This window comes from Oncorhynchus mykiss, chromosome 2, assembly GCF_057628025.1.
Source record: "Oncorhynchus mykiss isolate SJ-2025 chromosome 2, ASM5762802v1, whole genome shotgun sequence".
Lineage (NCBI taxonomy): Eukaryota > Metazoa > Chordata > Actinopteri > Salmoniformes > Salmonidae > Oncorhynchus > Oncorhynchus mykiss.
In genome coordinates, this window is record NC_143023.1 from 81,345,285 (window position 1) to 81,362,933 (window position 17,649).

Sequence of the window (17,649 nt, forward strand, 5' to 3'; positions counted from 1 at the left end):
ACCTTTGGCAGTGATTACAGCCTCGAATCTTCTTGGGTATGATGCTACAAGCTTGGAACAAATGTATTTGGGGAGTTTCTCCCATTCTTCTCTGCAGATCCTCTCAAGCTCTGTCAGGTTGGATGGGGAATATCGCTAAATAGCTATTTTCAGATCTCTCCAGAGATGTTCGATTGGGTTCAAGTCCAGGCTCTGGCGGGGCCACTCAAGGAAAATCAGAGACTTGTCCTGAAGCCACTCATGTGTGCTTAGGGTTGTTGTCCTCCTGGAACATGAACCTTCGCCCCAGTCTGAACTCCTGAGCGTCATGGAGCAGGTTTTCATCAAGGATCTGTCTGTGCTTTTCTCCATTCATCTTTCCCTCGATCTTAGGACTAGTCTCCCAGTCCCTGAATAACATCCCCACAGCATGATGCTGCCACCACCATGCTTCACCGTAGGGATGGTGCCAAGTTTCCTACAGACGTGACACTTGGCATTCAGGCCAAAGAGTTCAATATTGGTTTCATCCGACCAGAGAATCTTGTTTCTCATGGTCAGAGTCCTTTAGGTGCCTTTTGGCAAACTCCAACCGGGCTGTCATGTACTTTTTATTGAAAAGTGGCTTCCGTGTGGCCACTCTACCATGAAGGCCTGATTGGTGGAGTGCTGCAGAGATGCTTGTCCTTCTGGAAGGTTCTCCATATAGGTACTCTAGAGCTCTGTCAGAGTGACCATCGGGTTCTTGGTCACCTCCCTGACCAAGGCCCTTCCCCCCCCGATTGCTCAGTTGGCCAGGCGGCCAGCACTAGGAAGAGCCTTGGTGGTACCAAACTTATTCCATTTAAGAATGATGGAGGCCACGTTGTTCTTGGGGACCTTCAATGTTGCAGAATTGTTTTGCTACCCTTCTCCAGATCTGTGCCTCGACACAATCCTGTCAATGAGCTCCACGGACAATTCCTTTGACCTCATGGCTTGGTTGTTGCTAAACTATGGGACCTTATATAGATTGGTGTGTGCCTTTCCAAATCATGTCCAATCAATTGAATTTACCATAGGTGGATTCCAATCAAGGTTGTAAAAACTTCAAGGATGATCAATGGAAACAGGATGCACCGGAGCTCAATTTCGAATCTCATTGCAAAGGGTCTGAATGCGTACGTAAATAAGGTATCTTTCTTTGTAAATATGCAAAAATGTCTACAAACCTGTTTTTGCTTTGTAATTATGGGGTATTGTGTGTAGATTTCTGAGAAAAAAAATGTATTTAATGCATTTTAGAATAAGGCTGTAATGTAATGAAATGTGGAAAAAGTCAAGGGATCTGAATATTTTCCAAATGCACTGTATATAAACAAATGTGGACACCCCTTCAAATTTGTGGATTCGGATATTTCAGTCACACCCATTGCTGACAGGTGTATAACAATTGAGCACACAGCCATGCAATCTCCATAGACAAACTTTGGCAGTAGAATGACCTTACTGAAGCGCTAATCCAAAATGTTAATCCAAAATGGTGTTTGATGGGGTCGAGGGCTCTGTGCAGGCCAGACTAGTTCTTCCACACCGATCGAGACAAAACATTCCTGTATGGACCTCGCTTTGTGCACATGGGCATTGTCATACTGAAACAGGAAAGGGCCTTCCCCAAACCGTTGCCACAAAGTCGGAAGCACAGAATCGTCTAGAATGTCATTGTATGCTGTAGCATTAAGATTCCCCTTCACTGGAACTAAGGGGCCTAGCCGAACCATGAAAAACAGCCCCAGACCATTATGTACACTACCGTTCAAACATTTGGGGTCAGTTTGAAATGTGTTTTTCTTTCAAAAACAAGGACATTATTTGTCCATTAAATTAACATCAAATTGATCAGAAATACATTTCAGACATAGTTAATGTTGTAAATGACTATTGTAGCTGGAAATGGCAGATTTTATATGGAATATCTACAGAGGCCTATTATCAGCAACCATCACTCCTGTGTTCCAATGGCACATTGTGTTAGCTAACCCAAGTTCATAATTTAAAAAAGGCTAATTGATCATTTGAAAACCCTTTTGCAATTATGTTAGCACACCTGAAAGACACCTCAAGTCCTCAACTGGCAACTTCATTAAATGGTACCCGCAAAACACCAGTCTCAACGTCAACAGTGAAGAGGCGAACCTGGGATGCTGGCCGGCTTCATCAATAAGTGCATCGACGAAGTCATCTCACAGTGACCGTACGTACATATCCCAACCAGATGCCATGGATGAAAGGCAACATTCACACCGAGCTAAAGGCTAGGGCTGCCGCTTTCAAGGAGCGGGAGACTAATCTGGAAGCTAATAAGAAATCCCACTATGCCCTCAGACAAACCATCAAACAGGCAAAGCGTCAATACAGGCTTAAGATTGAACTACAAAACTACACCAGCTCTGAAGCTCGTCGGATTTGGCAGTGCTTGCAAATTATTATGGACTACAAATGGAAACCCAGCCACGTGCAGCCCAGTGACACAAGCCTACAAGACGAGCTAAATGCCTTTTATGCTTGCTTCGAGGCAAGCAACACTGAAGCACGCATGAGAGCAAAAGATCTAACGGACGACTGTGTGATCACGCTCTCCGCAGCCGATGGAAGCAAGACCTTTAAACTGGTCAACATTCACAAGGCTGCAGGGCCAGATGGATTACCAGGATGTGTACTTGGAGCATGCGCGGACCAACTGGCAAGTGCCTACACTGACATGTCCAACCTCTCCCTGACGGAGTCTAATACCAACATGTTTCAAGCAGACCACCATAGTCCCTGTGCCCAAGGAAGTGAAGGTAACCAGCATAAATGACTACCACCCCGTAGCACTCATGTCGGTAGCCAGTCAAGGCTGGTCATGGCTCACATCAACACCATTATCCCAGAAACCCTAGACGCACTTCAATTCGCATACCGCCCCAACAGATCCACAGATGACAATCTCAATCGTACTCCACACATGGACAAAAGGAACACTTACAGTTGAAGTCGTAAGTTTACATACACTTAGGTTGGAGTCATTAAAACTTGTTTTTCAACCACTCCACAAATTTCTTGTTAACAAACTATAGTTTTGGCAAGTCGGTTAGGCCATTTACTTTGTGCATGACAAGTAATTTTTCCAACAATGGTTTACAGACAGATTATTTCACTGTATCATAATTCCAGTGGGTCAGATGTTTACATACACTTAATTGACTAACTTTAAACAGCTTAGATTCCAGAAAATGATGTCATGGCTTCAGAAGTTTCTGATTGGCTAATTGGCATCATTTGAGTTAACTGGAGGTGTACCTGTGGATGTATTTCAAGGCCTACCTTCAAACTCAGTGCCTCTTTGCATGACACCATGGGAAAATAAAAAGGAATCAGCCCAAATTTTTTTTTTTTTTGTAGACCTCCACTTGTCTGGTTCATCAAACGTTTTCTGTAAGTGATCACAAGGTTCACACACTGTTGCTGGTATTTTGGCCCATTCCTCCATGCAGATCTCCTCTGGAGCAGTGATGTTTTGGGGCTGTTGCTGGGCAACACAGACTTTCAACTCCCTCCAAAGATTTTCTATGGGGTTGAGATCTGGAGACTGGCTAGGCCACTCCAGGACCTTGAAATGCTTCTTACGAAGCCACACCTTCGTTGCCCGGGCGGGTGCGTTTGGGATCATGCTGAAAGACCCAGCCACGTTTCATCTTCAATGCCCTTGCTGATGGAAGGAGGTTTTCACTCAAAATCTCACGATACATGGCCCCATTCATTCTTTCCTTTACACGGATCAGTCGTCCTGGTCCCTTTGCAGAAAAACAGCCCCAAAGCATGATGTTTCCACCCCCATGCTTCACAGTAGGTATGGTGTTCTTTGGATGCAACTCAGCATTCTTTGTCCTCCAAACACAACGAGTTGAGTTTTTACCAAAAAGTTATATTTTGGTTTCATCTGACCATATGACATTCTCCCAATCTTCTTCTGGATCATCCAAATGCGCTCTAGTAAACTTCAGACGGGCCTGGACATTTACTGGCTTAAGCAGGGGGACACATCTGGCACTGCAGGATTTGAGTCCCTGGCGGCGTAGTGTGTTACTGATGGTAGGCTTTGTTCCTTTGGTCCCAGCTCTCTGCAGGTCATTCACTAGGTCCCCCCGTGTGGTTTTGGGATTTTTGCTCACCGTTCTTGTGATCATTTTGACCCCACGGGGTGAGATCTTGTGTGGAACCCCAGATCGAAGGAGATTATAAGTGGTCTTGTATGTCTTCCATTTCCTAATAATTGCTCCCACAGTTGATTTCTTCAAACCAAGCTGCTTACCTATTGCAGATTCAGTCTTCCCAGCCTGGTGCAGGTCTACAATTTTGTTTCTGGTGTCCTTTGACAGCTCTTTGGTCTTGGCCATAGTGGAGTTTGGAGTGTGACTGTTTGAGGTTGTGGACAGGTGTCTTTTATACTGATAACAAGTTCAAACAGGTGCCATTAATACAGGTAACGAGTGGAGGACAGAGGAGCCTCTTAAAGAAGAAGTTACAGGTCTGTGAGAACCAAAAATCTTGCTTGTTTGTAGGTGACCAAATACTTATTTTCCACCACCATTTGCAAATAAATTCATAAAAAATCCTACAATGTGACTTTCTGGATTTTTTTCCCATCTCATTTTGTCTGTCATAGTTGAAGTGTACCTATGATAAATTACAGGCCTCTCATATTTTTAAGTGGGAGAACTTGCACAATTGGTGGCTGACTAAATACTTTTTTGCCCCACTGTATATGGGGCTTTGGTGACAAAACGGATGACACTGTGATAGACTACATCCATTTTGCTGAGCAGAGTGTTGGAGTCTATTTTGTAAATGATGTCACCAAAGTCAAGGATCAATAGGATAGTCAGTTTTACGAGGGTGTGTTTGACAGCATGAGTGAAGGATGCTTTGTTGTGAAATCGGAAGCTGATTCTAAATTTAATTAAGGATTGGAGATGCTTAATGTGAGTTTGGAAGGTGTGTTTACAGTCTAACCAAACACCGAGCTATTTGTAGTTGTCTACATATTGTAAGTCAGAACCGTCCAGAGTAGTGATGCTAGCAATCGGTTGAAGAGCATGCATTTAGTTTTACTAGCATTTAAAAGCAGTTGGAGGCCACGGAAGGAGTGTTGTATGGCATTGAAGCTTGTTTGGAGGTTTGTTATCACAGTGTCCAAGGAAGGGCCAGGTGTATACAGAACGGTGTCGTATGAAGTTTCATATGAAGTGTGTGACTGACTGCCTTGCTCAGTTAGCAAGCTAGCCAACTAACAAGCTAATGCACATTATTAAACCTAACAAAAAAATGTTTTTATTCAAGCACAAAACTCTTTAGCTAGATGTAAAATATGTAAAGACTTGCTACAGAAGCTTTTAAGGTAAAACAAATCAATTGTTTACATTTAAAAAAATGATATTTGATATTCAAATTAGTAGTTAGTCTTGTCCCATTGCTGTAACTCCCGTACCGACTGGGGAGAGCCATGAGTCCTCCGAAACACATCCCCTGCCAAGCCACACTGCTTCTTGACACAGCTTGCGTAACCCAGAAGCCAGTAGGACCATGCATGCACCCAGCTGGCCACAGGAGTCGCTAGAGCGCAATGGGACTAGGCCATCCCGGCCGGCCAAACCCTCCCCTAACCCAGACAATGCTGGGCCAATTGTGCACCACCTCATGGATTTCCCGGTTGCGGCCGGCTTAAGAATAGCCCGGGATTGAACCAGTGGCTTAGACCGCTGCGCTAGTCGGGAGGCCCCAAGTTCCAACAATTCTGATGTCGGCTCCCCAATTGGCTGAAAGTCAAGTTGTCGTCCACTGCTGACTGCATTGCGATTCTACAAGTAGAAATGCAGCAGTAAATATTTCGTTCTAGCAAGATATTTAATTGCCTCCTATGATAAGTACCTATCAGCAGTCAGATTTTCTGTCTCACACTTAAGGAATGGAACACAAAAAGAATTTCCACACGCTTTTCTTAACAGAACATGGTTTTTCTTTGCCCGAATCAACGTAATTGGCTATTTTAAAAAAATAAAAAATGTATATACTGTGGAAAATATTTCAATAAAGAAATTAAATAATGTATTTGCACTTAATCACTGTTTGCTACTTTATAAAATATTTCAATAAAGAAATTAAATAATGTATTTGCACTTAATCACTGTTTGCTACTTTATTTGTTATCATTTAAGGCTTTAGGTTACAGGAAATGGCAGTTACAGGTGTTCATTTACACTTTAGTTTCTCTTATCTTGCATTTGTCAAGTGCAAGTGTTGGTTTAGGAGAGGAGGGTTAGGAAGGGGATTATTTAAGATACTCTTTGAAGAGATAGGGTTTCAGGTGCTTTGGAATGGGAAGGGACTGCTGTCCTAGCTTCAGGGGGAAGCTGGTTCCACCATTGGCGTGCCAGGACTTAGAAGAGGTTGGGCTGAGCGTGAGCTGCCCTCTCGTAGGGGTGGTAGGGCCAAGAGACCAAAGGTGGCAGAACAAAGTGCTCGGGTTGGGGTGTAAGATTTGAGCACAGCCTGAAGGTAGGAAGGGGCAGTTCCTCTTGCTGCCCATAGGCAAGCACCATGGTCTTGTAGTGGATGCAAGCTTCGACTGGAAGCCAATTGAGTGTGCGGAGGAGAGTGACATGGGAGAACTTGGGAAGGTTGAAAACCAGGCGGGCTGCAGTGTTCTGGATAAGTTGCAGGGGTTTGATGGCACAAGCGAAGAGCCAATCCAACAGCGAGATGCAGTAGTCCAGACAGGATGTTGTAGAGCTGGAACCTGCAGGAGCGAGTTATTGATTTGATGTTTGCAGAGAACGACAGGGTCGTTTTCTAAGGTTTTTCCCGGCAAAAAATATATATTGTCGACAGAACGTTCCTTGTTCTTTTGACCAATCGATTTGATTAAAAATTTTTAAAACTTGGATTTTTCCATATATAAAACACACCCTTTGTGTTTTAATAAAATAAACTATATGCATTGAGCTCGTCTGATGCTTTACACACACTGATGAAATAAGTCTCAAATGGTCTCTGGCTCCCTCCTTGAGTCAAGACAACCAGAAGAAAAAAACCTTAACCTGACCCTCTTCCTCTTGGCTTTTGTAGATTCTGCCGTTACGCTCCTGAAGTTGCCGGCAACAGGTTACACGAGGAGTCTGCAACATTTCATGTGGAATGCCAATTTATCTTACCATTTCTACCGATCTGAGTTCCAGTAATAGTTTTCATATGCACATTTTTCACTTGAATTTATAATATCATCTTAATATCTCAAAATCATTGTCAGGTGGTTAATCAATATATAAATGAAAATGATACAAACCTAAAAAGTAACTTCTATTGTCAACTATGTAAAAATAGCCAAAAATGACAAGAAATAAAAACATTGCAGCCTGCGGCTAGAATATATCCTAATAAAAATAAATGTCCTATAAATTACATTGGCTAATCATGGCCTGTCCGCAACGAACTTGAAACATTGTATCAACTATTAATTTGGGCCTGGGCCCTCAGAGTTTCCAGCGCCAGTGAGCTCGGGACAGACACAGCCGTAGGCAACTTGCGCAAGTAATCAGGTAGGCCTATTTTATGACGTTTCCACTGGATCAGAGCATGACATTTTTCCCCTTTTACATTACATCCCCTACATTTGTGAGCAGGCCATGCAGCCTATAGGCCTACTTCTATACGCAATCCTTACTCAACATTGATAGGAGCGCTCCAAACAAAAGACAATGACTAAATTCACAAAACTCATAAATGGAATGAAATAAACCAAAACTTGTTTTCACAAGTGTTAGCATACGTTCTGCAAACAATGTGTCCACTCCGACAATGAGATTGGTAAAAGACTGGAATAATAATATATTGAATGCATTAACAGAACTGACCGTAACAAAACAAACATTGTAGATTAGAAATTAAAGAAATGAACGGTAAATATACTACTACTGATGTGTGTAATTAGGAAATTGATTGACTAACAATCAAACAATTCACAAGGAAGTTACAAAAAAAATGTATGTGCACAAATTGGTGGGAGAGAGCGAATTCTGGAGAGAGATATGCATTGTGCATTTTAGCCACACTTCCTTTCTTCTTGGACTGTGCCATCCCGTGGCCTCCGGCAATGGATTAGTTAAGTGAGATGGATTCGAATAAGACAGGTGTCTCGTGTGCCATAAAATATATAAATGTTCTGCTGGACAAAAATATAAATTCTAAAAAATATTTTGGCCAACAGCCTATCGACTAATTAGGGTCAGCCCTACCAGGGTCACACCAAGGTTCTTCGCACTCTGGGAGGGCGGCACTGGAGTTGTCAACAATGATGGAGGTCTTTGGGTGGGCAGGCCTTCCGAGAGGAAGAGCAGCTCTGTCTTGTTGCAGATGAGCTTGAGGTGGTGGGCCGACATCCAAGCTGAGATATCTGCCAGGCACACAGAGATGTGTGTCGCCACCTGGGTGTCAGAAGGGGGTGGACAAAAGTAGTTGAGTGTCATCCGCATAGCAATGATAGGAGAGACCATGTGAGGATATGACTGAGCCGAGTGACCTGGTGTATAGAGCGAAGAAGAGAAGGCCTAGATTTGAGCCCTGGGAGACACCAGTAGTGAGAGTATGTGGTGCAGACACACATCCAGGAAATTAGCTTATCAAAGTGTCAAGCTCATTGAGGAACTCTCCAAGGGCAACTAGTGGGCAATAGATGACAAAGTTGAGAGTGGAGAAGTGACATCATGGAATTCAAATGAGGATGGACAGGTGAGAGTGAGATGAGAAAATCTCCAGTTAAGAGAAATGAGTAGCCCTGTGCCACCACTGCGACGACCACATGCTCTTGGACTATGAGAGAAAACGTAGTCAAATGGAGAGCAGATGGAGTAGCAGTGTTCTCTGGGGTGATCCAGGTCTCCGTCAAGGGACAATGGCAGCATAGGCTGAGATGAACTCAGTGTTCTTCACCGCAGATCGGCAGTTCCAAACGCTGCCAGAGATACGGAATTCCACTGGAGTTGTGCGTGCAGAGTACATTAAATTAGAAGGGTTGCAGCCAAGGCATGGGGAGTGTCTGTAAAGCCTACAAGGAGGAGTAAACAGGTATTGAAAAACAGTTGCCAAAGCTACAAAAGAGCTAAATTAGATAAAAAAAATAACTAGGTAAGATACTGGTGTGGTGCCTTTCTCAAAGAACAACTTGTCAGAACAGTCTTAGTTTTGGCGAGAAGACCGCCACTGACGTGACCGCCACGACTGCTGCTGAAAAACCAGGGGAGACTGAAGTACTAATACTAATTGCCTAGCAGAGGTGAAGAGGACACCTCCCTGTACTTATTGTTGATTGCCTAGGAGAGGAGAAACCACTCCCCCTCCTAAACAGCCACTGATAACCCAAACAAGTCACAAATTGCCCTGCCCCTTAATCCTGGTTGATGTGTCAATCATCTGCAAGTTATGAGCAGTAAGTAGTCCACACACCCAGTAGGCCTCTAGGAAGACAGGCAGCACATAACGTAGACGGACCTAGCGGGCAAAAAGATAAGTACCATCACTCATCAGGGGTCCTCTAGTTATAGAATGGTTCAAAAACGCGCTGCCCCCCACCTCGTTACTCATCTTCACCACCTTGTTAAAGAACCTTGGGGCAGAACTCTGTTGTGTGTGTGTGTGTGTGTGTGTGTGTGTGTGTGTGTGTGTGTGTGTGTGTGTGTGTGTGTGGTACTCACTAGGCGGCGGAGTCGTTAAGCTGGTACTCTCGTGACCGGCTGAAGCAGGATTGGACCCCCCCGTCCTTCCAGAGGCGCTGGATGACTCCGGCCAGTTCGCCGGTCATGAAGCCCTCCTCTGCCGATCCCGCCAGCACAAAAAGCTGACGAGCATCATCCTGGTGGGGGACAGGAGACACAACCAACGGTTAGGAGGCAAAAGCAGTAAGGTAGGGTTTATTCTGACATTCTCACTATTGTTTTAAACCTAATATGACTTGCAGAGCCTCTCCCACCCTAACTGGATGAAGTTTGGGCTATACAACTATATTCGTAGAGGGGCTAGATTTTAAAATGGTTATTAACTGGGGGGCCCAGACACTTTCTACATGGGATTACACTTCCTAAAACCGGTATATAAAACAATGCACAAATTACAATCTTATAAAGCACTTTTATTAAAATTAAATGTTGCTATAAGTGCTTTACAATTAGCCTAATTCTGTGCATCAAATTGTTTAAATAGTGGAACACATTTGTACTGATGACACACTTGACCTGTATCGTATCACATCACATGTCTGTTTTACATAACTTAATCTAAGTTTTTATTTACACACAGGAAACCTTTAACGCATTACATTTCTCAGTTGACCAGCATCATATCTGGCCGTGATTGGGAGTCCCATAGGGCGTCGCACAATTGGCCCAGTGTTGTCCGGGTTTGGCCATCATTGTAAATAAGAATGTTCTTAATTAACTGGACTTGCCTAGTTAAATAAAAAGGTAATAGAAAAAAAAGTATATAAAAAAAATATGTATTTCTTTTACACAGAAACCTTTTATGCGTTGCATATCTCAACTGACTAGCTTTTGCAGAGAAGTCTCTCGCCCCCCACATCAGTAGAGAACGGGTCCCTATAAACAAACTGCACCACCTCTGTGGGGATTTAAACTGAAAGCTAACTTTGCAACAAGATTTGATGAGTTTATCTAAAAAAACTCTGACATCACGGGAGTGATCTGTACTGATGGCTGAATATTGTTGTAAGGAAATTCAGTATCGTTTGGGCTCAAATCAGAGGAGAAAATAACATTTGTTTTTCAATCATGTCAATAACCATTTTAAACTTCCCCTGTAGTCCATTCAATTGATTGAAAATGTCACTAAAAAATAAAACATCTGATACAAACTCATCAAGCATTTGCTAGATATGCATTGGCTGTCTTTTGGCGGCAATTGCGGAGAAAAGCATCTCCTCCCTAAGCTCACATAGGCTGCTCTCGAAAGCATTATTACCCTTGCTTAGCCACTGAACATTATGTAAAGGTAGATCATGATGCTCAGCAGACTACAAAACAAGCAATGTTGAAGGCTAGATGGTGTTTATAATAAACTGTGTCCAATCAACATGGAATCAGTTATGGCTAACTCACTACTGAGTAAAGTGTAAAGAACACTCTGGTATCAAGCAGTGTAGTGATCTCGTCTGCGGTGAAAGAGCCAATAGGCAGGCAGACAGACCCTGTACACCTGTTAGCAGTTCTTATTGGCTGTAACTGGTATGTTGAGTGATACTGATTGTTGCACTTAAATGGGTGGGACTACAGGAAAACATCTATTTTTAAATTCATGTTTTATGATGTTGATCAAGGGCCATTCTATTCTGGATAGAGTCAATTTGCGCTGTTCTGTGAAGGGAATAGTACACAGCGTTCAAATCAAATCAAATTTTATTTGTCACATTCACATGGTTAGCAGATGTTAATGCGAGTGTAGGGAAATGCTTGTGCTTCTAGTTCCGACAATGCAGTAATAACCAACGAGTAATCTAACCAATGAGTAATCTAACCTAACAATTTCACAACAGCTACCTTATACACACACAAGTGTAAAGGGATGAAGAATATGTACATAAAGATATATGAATGAGTGATGGAACAGAACGGCATAGGAAAGATGCAGTAGATGGTATCAAGTACAGTATATACAGTGGGGCAAAAAAGTATTTAGTAAGCCACCACTTGTGCAAGTTCTCCCACTTAAAAAGATGAGGAATGTAATTTTCATCATAGGTACACTTCAACTGTGACAGACAAAATGAGAAGAAAAAAAATCCAGAAAATCACATTGTAGGATTTTTAATGAATTTATTTGTAAATTATGGTAGAAAATACATATTTGGTCACCTACAAACAAGCAAGATTTCTGGCTCTCACAGACCTGTAACTTCTTATTTAAGAGGCTCCTCTGTCCTCCACTTGTTACTTGTATTAATGGCACCTATTTGAACTTGTTATCAGTATAAAAGACACCTGTCCACAACCTCAAACAGTCACACTCCAAACTCCACTATGGCCAAGACTAAAGAGCTGTCAAAGGACACCAGAAACAAAATTGTAAAATTGCATTGTTTAAAGTGGCTAGTGATGCATTTGTTTTTTACATGTATGGCAGCAGCCACTCAATTTTAGTGGTGGCTGTTTAACAGTCTGATGGCCTTGTACGAGATATTCCGTTTCTCTGCAATTTCTCACATGGAATAGCCTTCATTTCTCAGAACAAGAATAGACTGTCCAGTTTCAGAAGAAAGTTATTTGTTTCTGGCCATTTTGAGCCTGTAATCAAACCCACAAATGCTGATGCTCCAGATACTCAACTAGTCTAAAGATGGCCAGTTTTATTGCTTCTTTAAATCAGCACAACAGTTTTCAGCTGTGCTAACATAATTGCAAAAGGGATTTATAATGATCAATGAGCCTTTTAAAATGATAAACTTGGATTAACTAACACAACGTGACGGTGATGGTTGCTGATAATGGGCCTCTGTACGCCTATGTATATATTCCATTAAAAAAAAAATGCTGTTTCCAGCTACAATAGTCATTGACAACATTAACAATGTCTACACTGGATTTCTGATCAATTTGACGTTATTTTAAAATGGGCATTTTTTGGGGCTTTTCTTTCAAAAACAAGGACATTTCTAAGTGACCCCAAACGTTTGAATGGTAGTGTGTGTTGCCACCCTAGGGTCACACACTACTCAAAGCAAATGTAGAACGTTTATTAAATCAAAAACATGTCAAACCGTCAAAAATACCATATGATTTATGTTGGCCATATCGCCCTAATCAACCCTACCCCTGCCTCTTACAGTCGAACCCTACCCCATGCCGTTTAACCACATTGACTCACAACATCCTCGACTCCCAGTCACAGATCTAGGATCAGCTTTCCCCTCACTAAATCTTAACTAGGGCCAGAACGATACCAGTTTCGCGATACTTGTTTGTATCATGGCGAGGAAACAAAACACGAAGTGGATTAACTTCTTTAGGAAAACAGCCCTAATGTTGGAAACCAACATCATTATGTTGTCATCCAGAGTCACATGTATTTATTTTCCATACTATAGCACACAATTTTATATACAGAAGGTTTTTTTAAAAGGACCAAAGAGTTTGGAAGGACCAAAGAGGGGTCTGCTTCATGGTTTTCATTTTAGCCATGGGAGAAATATTGCGATACTGGCATCTGCTCTTGGATCAGTGCTAGAGCTCCCAGTGTCCTATTCCACTCACCGCTCTGGCTGCATCAGAGAAATCGATCTTGAGGCGCCCCATGGCTCTGATGATGGCGATTATGGACTGGATGGTGTTGCTGTACACCACCGCTTTGTACTGCTTACACTCTTCCTCTGAATAGCCCGCCTCATGGATGATCCTGGGAGGGAGGGAGGGGGGGGGGGGGGGGTTTGGCTAGGTACTCAAGCATTTTGGATTTGAAAATGCTACAATGACTATAAGGTTATTAAGGTGCAGACTGTCAGCTTTAACTTGAGGGTATTTTAATCCATATTTGGTGAACTGTTAAGAAAATACAGCACGTTTTGTACATAGTCTCCCCATTTTTAGGATACTAAAAGTATTGGGACAAATTCACTTGTGTATTAAAGTAGTCAAAAGTTTAGTATTTGGTCCCATATTCATAGCATGCAATGATTACATCAAGCTTGAGTCTACGAACTTGCTCGAAGCATTTGCTGTTTGTTTTGGTTGTGTTTCAGATTATTTTGTGCCCAATATAAATTAAATAGTATATAGTGAGTCATTTTAGAGTCACTTACATTGTTAATAAAAATTGATGTTTAAACACTTCTACATTAATGTTGACTCTACCACGATAACAGATAATCCTGAATGACTCGTGAAAAAAAAAAAAAAATCATACCCCCAAGACATGTTTACCTCTCACCATTAAAATAAACTTGAGAGGTTAGCATTTTTGGGGGGTGATATTTGTGCGTTTAACTTTCCTCACTCATTATTCAGGATTCATTCAGGATTATCTGTAATCATGGTAGATTGCACATTAATGTAGAAGTGTTTACAAATATATTATATTCTTATTTACAATAAAAGTACCTACAAAATAACAATTTATGATGTGTGAATGTCCCAATACTTTGTGTAGATAACGAGAAACTTACTTCATCTGTTTGACAATTGTACTCTTCCCTGACTCCCCAGCACCTGAGAGAGTGAAAGAGGCCAATTAGTGAGTGATAGGCAGACATTACACATTTAACACATTCATTCATCGTTGTTTTGACTTGAGAAATTGGGCTGATCATAACTTGTTGTAGGCCTAACTCACATTTTACACAATGCCCTACGGGAGTTACCTGCCCAGATACTGAGTAGCTAAAGCTATACAACGTTGAGAAACCAAGTGTCTGATCAGCTCTTATACAGGCATTAGTTTAAATTGGATTAATCAACTGGATCCTCCCACCAATGAGATTATAGCTCCAGCGTGGCAGACCTAAACTGATTTCACGTAGGATTTACGGTATTTTGTCGTGAAAAAAAATTGCCAATGTTTATATGACCACCTTACAAACCGGCCCAGTTTTACCACATTCTTGCCTGCATACGCCTTTAATACCTCTTTTATATCTCCCATACAGATGCTGGTGATGAGTGGTAGTAGCGGTGTGCAGATGTGGGTGTGCATCTATTTTAATAAATCCAGTGAATATACACCATCAAAAATAAATCCATTATTAATTTGTTTAGGCATGTCCTAAAACAAGACTAATAATGAAATCAATGGTTCATTAAAAAGAGACAAGACACACATACCCTGAACACACATTTTATAGTATGAATATAACACAAATATGTGTCACAGGAACATGTGGAACTGGTGTCATATAAAAGTGATATTTTGAAACAGAGCTCAAACACATGCTTTTTCGATCCACCTTTCCTCACTCCCCTTGGTAAGAGAGCAGGCTTAGGGTCTTACATTGAGAGTATCCTCATCATGACACTGTTAGAAAATAATAGCAATCCTATTTTCAAAAGCATGTGAGTCTCATGTACAACTAGCCTTGCACATCTTGGGGAATATTCAGAGGTGGAAACTTGCCATGGGAATTAACAGGAAAATATGCAAATTAATATTAATACCATTTTAAATGTAGATGTTTTTTGCAATGGATATATTTATCATAACATATGGAGACAAAAACCTTTCACATTATCATAAGTAGAGAATTGCAAATGATTAAATCCTTCCAATAGGAACAACAAAACAATTTAGTTACAAATTGAACTTTAATTAAACGAGTTGACTCTTCACATGGGATGATTTCACTGAACAACAAAAGGGACTATTGAATGATCCATCGCATCTCCCAAAAACGTTTTCAACATACATCTGTAAAAGGACAGTCTAGAAGCTAAAGCTTTGGTAGTCCATGTCTTGTCCCTGGACCTCCTCAATGTCCATCTCTTGAACATTAGACTGAGGCCTCATCTTCACTGTCACTTTCCAACCTTGTTGAGGATGGCTCGTTATCAGGCTCAAAAAGCCTCAAATTTGCCCAGATGGCCCCCAATTTTTCAACCCTTGTATTGGTCAGCCTGTTGCGTGCCTTGGTGTGTGTGTTCCCGAACAATGACCATCTGCGCTCTGAGGTGGCTGATGTTGGGATTTGGAGGATGGAGGCAACAGGGGAAAGAACCTCAGATCCACAAGTCCCTTACCCAAGTGGCCAAATTGGTGAAGGTATACATTTTGAAACAAATAACTATATACACAAAATACCAAAATGCTATTCTAACACACCCCCCCCCAAAAAAATCATTGTGGAAAAAAAAAATGGGAAAAAATATAATTATTGATTAAAAAATATGAAAAAAATATATAATAATAATAATAATAATAATAATAATAATACATATTTTGTAAATAACATGGGTAACTATTTACACACTTTCAATATTTGGAAGACCCTCAGTCCTCTATCAAATCTACGACTGCCTTCAGCTCATCTGCAATGTAAAGACCGTTGCCACTTGTGTCTGTGTGCTTGTAGAATACTGGTTAAGGGGTGAAGATGATGTAGTTAATTATTCTTTGCCCAAACATTCGACCACCCATCGGAGATGATTGCAATATAGTCTGCTTTATCTGATTTCCTTGACCTTCACTTGTACTCTGTTGAACTCTGCATCCACATCGATGGAACAGTAGTGGAGAGGGTAGTAAGTTTTAAGTTCCTCGGCGTACACGTCACAGACAAACTGAATTGGTCCACCCACACAGACAGCATCGTGAAGAAGGCGCAGCAGCGCCTCTTCAACCTCAGGAGGCTGAAGAAATTCGGCTTGTCACCAAAAGCACTCACAAACTTCTACAGATGCACAATCGAGAGCATCCTGTCGGGCTGTATCACCGCCTGGTACGGCAACTGCTCCGCCCACAACCGTAAGGCTCTCCAGAGGGTAGTGAGGTCTGCACAACGCATCACCGGGGGCAAACTACCTGCCCTCCAGGACACCTACACCACCCGATGTCACAGGAAGGCCATAAAGATCATCAAGGACAACAACCACCCGAGCCACTGCCTGTTCACCCCGCTATCATCCAGAAGGTGAGGTCAGTACAGGTGCATCAAAGCTGGGACCGAGAGACTGAAAAACAGCTTCTATCTCAAGGCCATCAGACTGTTAAACAGCCACCACTAACATTGAGTGGCTGCTGCCAACACACTGACTCAACTCCAGCCACTTTAATAATGGGAATTGATGGGAAATGATGTAAAATATATCACTAGCCACTTTAAACAATGCTACCTAATATGTTTACATACCCTACATTATTCATCTCATATGTATATACTGTACTCTATATCATCTACTGCATCTTTATGTAATACATGTATCACTAGCCACTTTAACTATGCCACTTTGTTTACATACTCATCTCATATGTATATACAGCACTCGATACCATCTACTGCATCTTGCCTATGCCGCTCTGTACCATCACTCATTCATATATCTTTATGTACATATTCTTTATCCCCTTACACTTGTGTCATAAGGTAGTAGTTTTGGAATTGTTAGCTAGATTACTTGTTGGTTATTACGGCATTGTCGGAACTAGAAGCACAAGCATTTCGCTACACTCGCATTAACATCTGCTAACCATGTGTATGTGACAAATAAAATTTGATTTGATTTGGATAAACATGTCTGGTTGGAGGGGTGTATGCTGGGCAAAGAACATTCAGAAATCTCTTCCAATACACATTGCCTGTGAGCATCAGAGGTGAGCCAGTTGCATACACAGCTTGAGCAAGACATTCATCAGCATTTTTCTGACTACGTTCCTCCATTGAGTCAAACTCCTGATTCCGGGAGGACCATGAGCTGTTGCTATCGATAAGGTGTCCGATTCATCATTTTCATCTCGAATAGAAGTAGAGGGACTTTCGTCAGAGGTTGCTTGTTGTGAGTGCTGAGGGAACTTGATGCACTTGGCCAGATGATTCTGCATCTTTCTTGGATGATTTGGCACAGTATTTGCAAATGTACACAGAATTTCCTTCTACAATAGCTGCAGTGA

General features: G+C 41.8%; 1 protein-coding gene across 1 annotated transcript in view; it reads right to left on the reverse strand.

Annotated features, from left to right (window-relative positions):
• The window catches only part of LOC110497556 (guanine nucleotide-binding protein G(i) subunit alpha-1), a 63,333-nt gene that overhangs the window by 22,731 nt on the left and 22,953 nt on the right, over positions 1 to 17,649 (reverse strand). Inside the window, exons 2-4 of the mRNA XM_021573719.3 lie at positions 14,219 to 14,261; positions 13,311 to 13,452; positions 9,747 to 9,904 (exon numbers count right to left, since the gene is read on the reverse strand). Coding sequence (XP_021429394.1) covers positions 9,747 to 9,904; positions 13,311 to 13,452; positions 14,219 to 14,261 — 343 coding nt within the window. The remainder of the gene's footprint in view (positions 1 to 9,746; positions 9,905 to 13,310; positions 13,453 to 14,218; positions 14,262 to 17,649) is intronic.